Raw genomic sequence first — 13,236 nt, forward strand, 5'->3', positions numbered from 1 at the left:
AAACCATTCAATTTTGTTCAGATGTTGCATATGTAATGGTCAATTTTTATCAGAGATAAGAAATAAATCCAGATTTAAGCTTTTGATGACTTTGCTGAGTAAAAGGATCGATTAAAACCCAGAAATGGGTTATGATTAGAATTCAGATATTAGTTATGATTAATTATAACCCAAGTATGGGATATGATGAGAACCCAAATATGAGTTATGATTGGAACTCATATATGGGTTTTGATGAGAACCAAAATATGAGATATTATAAGAACCCCGAGTTATGATCAGAACCCAGATATTGGTAATGATCAGAACCCCGACATGGGTTATGAATAGAACTTAAATAGAACACAGATATGGGTAATGATAAGAATCCAGATATACATGTAGGTTATGATAATAACCCTGATGTAGGTTATGATTAGAACCCAGATATAGGTTATGATCAGAACCCCGACATGGGTTATGAATAGAACTTAAATAGAACACAGATATGGGTAATGATAAGAATCCAGATATACATGTAGGTTATGATAAGAACCCTGATATAGGTTATGATTGGAACCCAGATATAGGTTATGATAAGAACCCAGATATGAGTTATGATTAGAACCCAGATATTGGTTATTTTAGAGACAGTTTATTGAAACTAACACAAGAATAAAATTTTTCGCTAGGCTAAATCTTTTCATAAAATAACAACACTGCATTTCATTAAACTTTTTTGAGACATCATGTATACAGACTTTTCCAGCGAGAAATATTGTAAATATAAGACAAATCAAATATGATATTGTTTTAAATACGCAACCACTACTAAGTCCCAAAAGATTTTGTGCGCACCTTTATTCAAACGAAATTCCAGTTTACTAAATCGAAAGTGAAAATGCACATTATCTGATTTCCTAATTTATGGTACTTGTAAGTAATCGGAACTTTATGCACTTCGGCCTTGGGCGTTTAAAAAGATATTGAGCAAATTTAATTTAAACAAGAGGCCCAAGGGCCTTAATGGTCACCTGAGAGCCTGCCCTAACACCAGAATCCTTGACCCAGGGGCAATGAATTTCACAACTTTGGAAAAGGTATCCTTGTTCATCATAATTAAGTATTTCGTTAGTCTGTTTAATACTCAGAAGCAGAGAAGAAAATTTCAGAGAATTAATGCATTTTCACTATATGATCCATATAGCCCCGCCCTAACACCAGAACCAGGGTCCATGAAATTCACAATTTTGGAAAAGGCACCTTTGCTCATCATTACTATGTACTTAAGTAGTCTGTTTAATACCCAGGAGCAGAGAAGACGATTTTCAAAGAATTAATGAATATTCACTATATAATCAATAGAGCCCAACACTAACACCAAAACCCCTGACCCAGGGACCATGAATTTCACAATTTTGGATGCGCACCCTTGCTCATCATAAATATGTACTAAGTTAGTTTGTTTAATATCCAGGAGCAGAAAAGAAGTTTTTCAAACAAATAATGCACTTTCACATTATGATCTATATAGCCCCACCCTAACACCAGAACCCCTGATCCTGGAGCCATGAATTTCAAAATTTTGTAGAGTACTCAATGCCTATAACAGTCAGGACAACAGTTTAACTGCTTGAAGTTCATGAGTAAAGAGAAGACTTTTACAACAGGAAAAAAGATAGCCTATATAGTGAGAGTACTGTCCATAACTTACTAATACAAATCTTCAGAAGGTCCTATTTGCGAGATTGGTCTCTGACCTGATTATGGGGAAATACAGGCCTGGGAATTCGACTGTGTGCATCAATTAAATTCCCAAAATTTAAGTGGGGTTTATTTAACATTTTTTTTTTTGCAAAGATAAGACGTGACGTTGGTTTAGCTATATCCCTACCAACGAAAATGTTTTGTCGAAAAAAGTTATGTCAAAGCTACTAGTATACGATGTGCTTTCGTTCTTGTGTACAATTAAATCTAGGCTACATCTTTCCAAGAAATCACTGCATTCCGTTTACCTTTTTTGAGACATCGTGTGTACAGACCTTTCGAGCGAGAAATATTGTACGTATATAAAATATTGTTTTAAATTCGCAACCACTACCATTTTCCAAAACCTTGATTTTGTGCGTACCTTTATGCGAATGAAATTCCAATTTACTAAATCGAAAGTGAAAATGCACATTATCTGGATCCTACTTCCTTATGTATGGTACAGGTAATCGGAACTTTAAGCACTTCGGTCTCATGCGTTTAAAAAGTCATTGAGGGAATTTAATTAAAAATCGTAAATCACAGTTATAACGCACATGTAGTAGATATAACCGATATTTCCATTGCTATACGCCTTAAAATTGCAATCTGAGCAACAAACACACTGACATTAAACCATCCTCGCAAGCCAGGGATCCTGAGTCAACACGTTGCCGTTGGACTCGCAAGCCAGGGATCCTGAGTCAACACGTTGCCGTTGGACCCCTGCATATTTAATTCAATATTTGTGGGCTTGCTTCTCTCATTGAGAAGCACCAATCAAATTAAAACTTTCATAAATAGTTAGATAAGGATTCAGTTGACATCTCAAATGCACGTGTTACAAGTTGTTTATCATAGAATGGCTTAATGTGATTGGTTGAGAGATAAGAAAATCAATCAAGATTTGTAATTTTTCCGAAAGATGTCGCTACAGTCAGCCCACAAATATTGAATGAAATATGCCAGGGGTCCAACGGCAACGTGTTGACTCAGGACCCCTGGCTTGCGGGGATGACATTAAACAGGCTGATGGATTGGTTACGTCATACCTATTATGACCCGCCAAATTTAACGAACATACAGTCATGAAAAGGAAATTCAAAGTTTTCATTGAAGTCAGACATATTACAAAAAAAAAAAAAAAAAAAAAAAAAAAACATACATGAATAGAAAAAACATATTTCCTCTTTTGAACAACAACAATCATGACAATGAGTGCTACATATGTAAACTCCTCAATTATTTTTTCTCAATAGTAAGTGCTTTTACATGCAGAAGATATTTTAATATTCCAAGTTATACACAAGCACTCTGTTCAGATATCCACAGAAAATGTAATTTTCTGAATCCAAACACAGCCCCTGACAATTTAAGTTCCCTGAAAGCGCAAGTGTAATTATGTAAGCGAGGAAACGTCGTTTTCTATCCAGTAAATGAACACGGCGTTCAGCACCATCCATAACTAAAATGTTACCGTTTTTGTCACATGAAACTCCCCTTGGACAAAATAAGGACTGTGAAGTCCCAATATAAGTAAATCGCCTTTTCCCATTTTTCTTAACCACTACAAAAGCTCCTGCAACTGGCAAACTCCAGTCAGAAACACATATGTCACCATTATCTTTTTCCATAATATATCGAGGATCATGAAAGAGGGGTTGCTTTTTACTGTCTAACTGGATTTTCCGAATTTCCTGTCCCTTCATAGTGTAACGGGAAATCCTAGCTTCCTCGATCAATTTTTTACCTATGAGAAAAATCTTCATTTATTCGAGAGTAATATATACAACATGGCGTCTAGTCATTTGTGTTGAAAAGTATGCTCCTTCCCAGTTCAAGCTCTTCTACTGATTTACTTTTCACATATATAAATACTAGGATATTGTTTTCTCTCACTGTGTGGATTCCGTATTCTCCATTAGTTTTTATCTGCTTCAATTCATTTCCGTCATTGTCGATAAGGAATATTTTGCCAAACTGATTGCTGACCCAAAATGATCCAGAGGAGAGACAAGAAATATGGCGACTTCTGCAAGCATTCATCACAGACAAATCTTTTTTTGTTGTACAATTTGTATTCATCTGTCTTTCTTTGGCCGTGGATCTCTCCAGGTTCTTCAACTATATGGTCTGAATTTCCTTTGCATCGAAAACAAATACCACCAAGACTATTTCTAACATATAGAAAAGTTTCTTGAAAGTCATCACCAGACACTTCTATTTCAACATCTGGATTAAGTTTAAGACAAAGTTTACATACAAATCTGTGACATATATCACAAGAATGTGCAGAATCCCTGAGGCAATAGGCGCATTTAGTGGGACACTGAGCTTCCAATGGAGAAGTGGCCATATCGGCAGAAAAAAAATCTTGGAATAGTCCATATTTTTCAGGAACACACTCTTTAAAATATTCGAGTTTAAACATGTAAAGGTATACATGACTGAATGATACACAGGTCGTTTTATTACCTGGTATGTTTGTTTTGGAATAGATTGAAAGATGGTACACGACACTAAAATAAAATTTGTAGGTGCTCACATCTCAAAAATCAAACAATGGAATAGATTCTGTAATTCTTTTTATAGGCAAACTTGTATCCAATCATGTTTATATAACTACACCAATGTTAGTTGATAACCATCACAATTTCTATTCAGTAATATGTCACATCATATTATGCTGGCTTGGGGTATGGTTCGGAAAAGGAGGAATAAATTGAAGTATATACAGTAGTTCTGATTAAAATTGTTATGACAAACAAGGAAACAGTTATGCCACCAAATTAAACTTTGATAACATAGGTACACCTTACTTTTTTCTGAAATAAATACAAAAATAAGGAATCTTTATTTTACTTGATTGTGCACAGGGTATGGTCCTACCGACCAAAAATTCAGGGTTTCATCAGAAAATATACGTATTATTTCTAAATAAAAGTATTAAATAATCATGCTTTTGAGTCACTATGTTTTATACCGTCATTTGGAAAATTTCAAGGCATTTGCCTAATTTTCGGCAGTTTCCAGAGCATTTGAAATGGGAATGTGGTTATCGCTAAAAACGAAAACTAGCGACATTTGATGACGTTACGGTGCACAACAGAGCAGTTTAGTTTTCGGTTAATCTAGGATGCTTTTACAGACTATAATAACAGAAGGATGAAAATACGTATATAAAAATATCACCATATCTTACATATTCAGGTGGAATGGGCGTTTTTAAGCGTAAGTTTTTTCATCAAGTCTCCGGGTAGAACAAAACATACGGACGAATATCTGCTTGCTAGCAATTTAGCAAAGGGAGCTATCACTGCAAACAACAGAAAAAAAGATAGCCTATTTCGTGAGAGTATTGTCCATAGCTTACTAATACAAATCTTCAAAAGGTTCTATTTGCTAATTTGGTTCCTGGCCTGATTATGGGTAAAATACAGGGGAATTCGATTGTGTAATTCCGAATTTAAGTGGGGTTTATTCAACATTTTTTGCAAACAACATGTCGTTGGTTTAGCTATATCGCTGCCAACGAAAATGTTTTAATTGCCGAAAAACAGTTATGTCGTAGGTACATGATGTGCTTTCGTTTTTGTTTAAAATTGAAATGAAGAGTAAAATTTTACTCTAGGCTATACATCTTTTCAAAAAATCACTGCATTCCGTTTACCTTTTATTGAAACATCATGTGTACAGACTTTTCGAGCAAGAAATATTGTACGTATATAAAACATTGTTTTTAAGTAACAACCACTACCATTTTCCAAAACCCTGATTTTGCGCGTACCTTTATGCGAATGAAATTCCAGTTTACTAAATCGAAAGCGAAAATGCACATTATCTGGATCATACTTCCTAATGTATGGTACAGGTAATCGGAACTTTAAGCACTTTAGTCTCGTGCGTTTAAAAAGTCATTGATTGACTGATTGATTGTATGTTGTTTTACGTCCCATTAGAGAATTTTTCACTCATATAGAGACGTCACCATATACCGATGAAGGGCTTCAAATTTTTTTCTTTACTCGGCACTCAGGACCATTGAGAAGTGAGGGATCTTTATCGTGCCAACGCCTGCCGTGACACGGGGCCTCGGTTTTTAAGGTCTCGTCCGAAGGACCCGCATCTTTCACTTCAAAGTGAAGGAACAGTTGGTACCCATTTCTTATCCAGTCGCGGTCGAGATTCAAACTCACGACCTCCCGATCACGGAGGGAGCGCTCTACCGACTGAGCTACCGTGAACGGTAAAAAGTCATTGAGGGAATTTAACTAAAAATGGCAAATCACAGTTATAACGCACATGTAGCAGAGATACCCGATATTTCCATTGATATATGCCTTACAATTGCATTCTGAGCAACAAACACATTGATAATATAACAGGCTTATGGATTGGTTACGTTTACCATACCGGTATTATGACCAGCCATTACACGGATATACAGTCATGAAAAGGAAATTCAAAGTTTTCATTGAAGTCAGACATATTACAAAAAAACACACAAGAATAGAAAAAAAACGTATTTCTTCTTTTGAACAACGACAATCATGACAATGTGTGCTAATCTCCTAAATTATTTTTTCTCAATATTAAGTGTCTTAAGATAGTACAAAACACCCATGACATCTATTTTATCTCATTTCTTAAAAAGTACATGAAAAAAATCACTTGTTGTCGATAATCGATGATCTTTGCAAGAATACCAATAGGCTGTAATATGTATTTTGTTAAAAAATAAGAGACATTCTATATATTGGTTATTTGAGAGCCTACATTTTAGAATGTATTAGCTGTCTAAATGAGATTAAAAATCTGTTATAAAATGTAAAGTAACTTTTGATCCATAAATAGGATGATATTTGGTAATGTATATAAGGAGTCTCCATTCTTTATGACAAGGTCAAGGTCATATTAAAAGGTCAAAGATCAAATACTGTGACGTCATCTAGTGAATCTCCTGAAGTTTTTTGCCATTGATTTTTTTCAATTACCAAAATATCTGAAACCACCCGTTCAATTTTCCGTATTTTGTCACATTTTATTTTGGGATCTATTTAAATCATTCTGTTGATTTTTTTGTAAAATATAATTATACATTTTCTCTTAAGAGGACTTCAAATATAGCATATTTATATGTGTATTTTCTATTCCTGGGTTATGTATGTTCTATTTTTACATCACATTTTACTCAAATTTACCGGTATCAACATATTTTACTGAAGTTTATTAACAAAAAGGTTAAGTTTAGTAACAAAAAGATTGCCTTTATAAACAGCATCCCACAAGTTTGCATTTGATTAATTGATAGTGTTTAAATAAGCCATTTTCTCAAGTCAAATGTCTGATTTCACAATCTTCTTACTGGGGTCTGATAGGCCATATTTCAAACAATGTGGGCAAAAATGGTGCGGTTAAATTTCTTTCATATTACGTATAAGGAGAGATTTTTCATCTAAAAACAAAATAGCAAAGTTTAAAAAAAAATGAATTTGAGGAAGATTTTGGCCTATCTATTGTGAACTACCTTAAATGCTTTTTCATGCAGAAGATATTTTAATATTCCAAGTTATACACAAGCACTTTGTTCAGATATCCACAGAAAATGTAATTTTCTGAATCTAAACACAACCCCTGACAATTTAAGTTCCCTGAAGGCGCAAGTGTAATTAAGTAAGCGAGGAATCGTCCTTTTCTATCCAGTAAATGAACACGGCGTTCAGCACCATCCATAACTAAAATGTTACCGTTTTTGTCACATGAAACTCCCCCTGGACAAAATAAGGACTGCGAAGTCCCAGTATAAGAAAATCGTCTTTTCCCATTTTTCTTAACCACTACCAAAGCTCCTGCAACTGTTGCACTCCAGTCAGAAACACATATGTCACCATTATCTTTTTCCATAATATATCGAGGATCATGAAAGAGGGGTTGCTTTTTACTGTCTAACTGGATTTTCCGAATTTCCTGTCCCTTCATAGTGTAACGGGAAATCCTAGCTTCCTCGTTTAATTTTTCTCCTATGAGAAAATCTTCATTTATTCGAGAGTAATATATGCAACATGGCGTCCAGTCATTTGTGTTGAACACAATTTGCCGTATACTGCTTCTGTCCGGTTTAAGTTCTTCTACAGATTTGCTTTTCACATCTATAACTATTAGAATATCGTTTTCTCTCACTGTGTGGATTCCGTATTCTCCATTAGTTTTTATCTGCTTCAATTCTTTTCCGTCATTGTCGATAAGGAATATTTTGCCAAACTGATTGCTGACCCAAAATGATCCAGAGGAGAGACAAGAAATATGGCGGCTCCTGCCAAAATTCATCACAGACAAGTCTTTTTCTTGTTGTGCAATTGGTATTCGTATGTCTTTCTTTGTCCCTCGACCCCTTTTCTCCTCGCCAGGTTCTTCTTCTCCGTTGTCTGAATTTCCTTTGCATCGAAAACAAATAACACCAAGGCTATTTCTGACATATAGTGAAGTTTCTTGAAAGTCATTACTAGACTCCTCTAATCCAACATCTGGATCAAATTTTAGACAATTTTTACATACAAATTTGTTGCATATCTCACAAGAATATGCAGAATCCCCGAGACAATACGCACACTTAATGGGACACTGGGCCATATCGAAAGAGAAGCCTTTTTTTCAGAAATAGACTCTTTACAGATATTCGAGTTCAAACATGTGAAGGTATGCACAACGTGAATGACTTGCTTATTGATAATCTAATCGTGATACTATCTGGTATGTTTGTTTTGGAATAGATTGAAAACTATGATTTAGCGCAGACCTTGCTTGTTGTCCTCGCATTTTATTCTGTCTGCAATTGGATCTCTTTAAAATAGTTCCTTTGTGGGCATTTATTCAGTAAAATAAAATATGTATAAGCATTTTATCACACAATAGATTTCTTTATAGCTGTTTTATAGACCAGTGTGTACACGTTTCAAGTTATGTCTTATTATGTTCCCCAAACGAAGTTTGGGAACATATTGTTTTTACTCTGTTTCTTATTAAGGTCTTCCGTCTTCACGGAAGACCTTATAGTGATTCTACTGTTTCTTATTATTAGGTCTTCCGTTTTCAACGGAAGACCTATAGTGATTCTACTGTTTCTTATTATTATTATTATTATTATTTTTCATTTTTATTTTTCTGACCTTTTCAAATCGCGATATCTCAAAAACTACTCATTCATTTTCAGCCAAATTTTCAAGAATGATTTGTTATCTCATGCCATTTTGAAATATTGAAAAAGTTTGGAAAAATTTACTTCCGGTCGGGAATTATTACGATTTTTCACTTTTTACACTAAAAATCTAGTCCATGAATGTTCTCAGAAACTGTTAAAGGTAGGAGTCTGAAACTTTCAGGTATGATAGAATTTGGTTTGTAGATGTGTGATGGAAACATTTCGTGTGTCGTCGTAACTTCCGGTCGTCACAGGAAGTGATTTAAAAAGGGTAATTTTTTGAACTTTTTTGTTTTTCAATATTTTTTTATGATGTTGATAGGCTTAATAAAGAGTCTTACAAGAATGCTAAATATGTAGTTTGTTTAAAAATTGATTAACCCATACTCTGAATATTTATCATTTTTCAATTTTAAGAGACGGTTTTTGATAGTGTAATGGTTAGCATGTTGAATTTTCTAGTGGGCGATCTGGATTCAATCCAAAGAATTTCCAAATTTTTTCTCACTTTTTGGGGCTCAAATATAAGATTTTATCTTAAGGGGGGGGGGGCTATGTCTTTAGACGTCAGAGCAGCGGTGTTTGACGGCACAATATCAGCGTGTCTTTTTACTCCCTCATAAAGAGTTTGCAGTTTAATTTTGCACTAATTAATGTGCATAGATGCAATTGTGATATGACAAAATGAGGAAAACATGTTGGTACAAATGTATATGTAGCTAGATACCTATGCAATTGTATCATAAATTGGAGAGTTGCGGAATTGTATTTTGAAAGTAGAATTTGTTACTTTCTCATGTTGATTGAATAACATATATAGCAATTTCAAATGAGAGAAAAATAAACTTCAATGATATTTTTCTTTGATTTTAGTAGGGCAATATTCCTTTATAGATGCAAGTTACAGAACATAATAGGTATCAGATTCCTTGAGCGTCATATGGCGAGACGTGTTTTGTTGCGAAACATTCCAGTCTTTTCATTAATGTGTTACTAATTGGAATAATCCACTTTGGGGGTAAAGAGGAATATAAAATGTGTAAGAAAACTTAGTGCTGCCTTTATGTTACCTGCCCGTATACGATATGTAATATGTACAGTGTGATAAATATACATTCTTAGACTAGAAAATCAGGCTACAGCAACATATTTTTAAAAATTTCATTGAAGCTATCACGTACTCTTATTCAATTGAAGACACATTCCAAAGAAAAGGTGCGATGATTTACTCGTGACGTTTGGCGCGAAATAATGTATCTTGACCCGCCTTTCACAAATGGTCTGATGCAGTAGTGTAGAAGTACAGAAAAAGATTACACGGACATGTCTGAATTTGGAATTGCATAGAATAGAAAGTTGAATGCATAAAGAATAAAGGAAGTAAACACAATAGTTTTTTTTTTTTAGTTTTTATCAGTAACAGATTATTTTCTCTGCTATCAGTTATTGTTAAAACTCAAGTAACAAATCCGATGTAAATCTACTAGTACTTGCACAAAATTTAGCTGGCTAGTTTTCATCCTATAATTCAGCACTATAAGAAATAAAGATTAACCTGCCTGACACTTGTTACTTCAGGGAATGAGTGCAAGGTAAACATCTATGATGGCTGGTACATTGCGCTAGTGTAGTGGTATCAATATTAAAGAACAAGGTCCACTTAGGGCCTTTTTTGGCCCTGTGAATTTCAGAAAAACTGAAACTGCTTGGTTTTAGTTGACAATGCATTAAATATCATTTAGACCTTTGATGACTGCGTATCTGTCAAAAATGACGTAATTTTCTGGCTAGCCAATGCATTATGACGTCATGAAATGCGACATTTTCCGTATATCGTGAAAAATTCTACAAAACAAACCAATTTTTAAAGCTAATTTTTCGATATTTAATATAGAGCGTAACCTCTGATCTTAAATATGCAACTATAAAATGATAGAACTTTTTCTGAGGATTACAAAACCTGTTTTATTATTTAGATCAGAGGATGCAATCATATTATTTCTCTTCTTTCTTTTTTAAGCTAAAACTTGCATCACTTTATTGCATCTCTTTCGCTGTTTTGAAATATGTTAGATTCCACCGGAAATAAAACGTCAACTTCTGGTCTATTGCTCGGCAACAGTAAACGATTGAAGTCTGAAACTTTCAGGACTGATAGTCAGTGATCAGTTTATTTGAATCGTGACAAAATCTTGTATCGCCGTTACTTCCGGTCGTGACAGAAAGTAATGCAAATAAGGGAATGGTTAATGGTTAGCACGTTGGATTTTCAGGCTGACGACCAGGGTTAAATCTCCAGAGTGTCTGAATGTCTTTTATCACTTTTTCAGTTTGAGTTTTCTTTTTTTCAGAATCGGACGGAAGACCTCTCATTGCTCGCAATGAGTTTCTAGTTATTATTATTATTATTATTCTTTTTTTTGACCAAATTTTGTGCACGCAATTTCTCAAAAACTATGCAGTGGTTTTCAATGAAACTTTCACTAAAAATGAGATATCATATGAACTTTATTCATCACAAGTAAAATTTGGAAAATTCGCTTCCGGTTCCAAATTATGGGCAAATTCCTGATTTTTAAATGGAATTTTGTCCGCGGCGTATCTAAAGAACGACTAAAGGTATGAACTGGAGACTTATTAGAGATTATAGGACATGTCTTTTAGATTACCAGAATCGCCTTTTCGTGCGTCGTCAGTACTTCCGGTCGCTATCGGAAGCGAATTAAAAAAGTTGAATTTTTCAACTTTTTTGTTTTTCAATATATTTCAATGATATTAGTAGGGTTAATAGAAACTCTTTTCAGAATACATAATATATAATTTGTTTGAAAATTGATTATAGATATTATAATTATTTTTAATATTTTTTAGACAAATATTATGCACTCGATATCTCAAGAACTATTCATTGGTTTTCCGTCAAACTTTCAGGTATAATACGCTTAAAAAAGCCATTGTTACATTTGATAGAATTTTTGAAAAATTCACTTCCGGTTCCATGTTACGGGCAAATTCCTGATTTTTAAATTGAATTTTGTCTGCGGCGTATCTAAAGAACGACTAAAGGTATGAACTGGAGACTTATTAGAGATTATAGAACATGTCTTTTAGATTACCAGAATCGCCTTTTCGTGCGTCGTCAGTACTTCCGTTCGCTACCGGAGGCGAATTAAAAAAGTTGAATTTTTCAACTTTTTTGTTTTTCAATATATTTCAATGATATTAGTAGGGTTAATAGAAACTCTTTTCAGAATACATAATATATAATTTGTTTGAAAATTGATAATAAACATTATAATTATTACTAACATTTTTAGACAAATATTATGCACGCCATATCCCGAGAACTATTCAGTGGTTTATCATCAAACTTTCAGGGATAATGCCTTTTAAAAAGCCGTTGTTAGATTTGAAAGAATTTTGGAAAAATTCACTTCCGGTTCCATGTTACGGGCAATTTCCTGATTTTTAAATGAATTCCTTTTTTGCGGCATTTCTAAAGAACGGCTGAAGATATGAACTGGAGACTTATTAGAGATGATAGAACATGACTTCTAAATTTGCGGAATCGCCTTTTTGTGCGTCGTTAATAGTTCCGGTAGCTACCGCAAGCTAATTGAAAAAGTCGAATTTTTCAACTTTTTTGTCTCTCAATGTTTTTAATGATTTTACTAGGAATAATAAAGACTGTTATAAGAAATGGTCCCACTAGCGTAATGGTTAGCGTATGTTTAATTTTCAGGCTGGGGACCTGGATTGAATCCCCAGAATGTCTGGATTTTTTTGTACCTTTTTTCAGCTGAAATATAATACCGTATCTTTGAAATGATATCTGGTATAATGTTCCGTTCGAATTACGTGATATCTTTTTACAATTTACGTTTTCGAGTATTTCTTGTATGAAGGAGTTAAAAGGGATGCACAACGTAATACAGATAGTGTTATGAGTGAGGAATCAACTTCTCTCATGACGGAGAAGGGACGGAAGACCTTCTTGTTGCCATGGCAACAAGTTTCTAGTTATTATTATTATTATTATTATTCTTTTTTTCTACTTTCTTCTCCGGTACTTTTTTGTCCGGGAGTGTTCTCATAGAACCTCTCATCCGATTGACATGAAACCTTTTTAGGGTTAATAGGCATGTTGTGTAGGTGTGCGGAACGAAGGTCATTTTGCGCGCACATGCATGCACGTGCGCGCGCGTGCATTGAGTGAAATGACTGATATACTTGATAAAGCCGTAACTTTTATATTTCTTGATGAATTGCTTTGAAACTCAAAATATAAAGATATATTAGTAGTCTAGACA

The 13,236-nt window shown here is 34.2% G+C and overlaps 1 protein-coding gene across 1 annotated transcript; it reads right to left on the reverse strand.

Moving 5' to 3' along the window:
• Positions 1-7,284: 7,284 nt before the first annotated feature.
• LOC133204892 (uncharacterized) lies at positions 7,285-8,358 on the reverse strand. The gene has a single exon (XM_061340635.1). It carries the CDS (start codon positions 8,356-8,358, stop codon positions 7,285-7,287), a length of 1,074 nt encoding a protein of 357 aa, XP_061196619.1.
• Positions 8,359-13,236: the final 4,878 nt, after the last annotated feature.

This window comes from Saccostrea echinata, unplaced genomic scaffold (assembly GCF_033153115.1).
Source record: "Saccostrea echinata isolate AGI-Se365-2 ecotype Australia unplaced genomic scaffold, CSIRO_AGI_Sech_v1 ptg000054l, whole genome shotgun sequence".
Classification (NCBI taxonomy): Eukaryota; Metazoa; Mollusca; class Bivalvia; order Ostreida; family Ostreidae; genus Saccostrea; species Saccostrea echinata.

What these genes read in the sequence shown, in the direction of transcription:
- LOC133204892 (XM_061340635.1), bottom strand. Translation starts at nt 8,358, where the DNA reads ATGGCCCAGTGTCCCATTAAGTGTGCGTATTGTCTCGGGGATTCTGCA.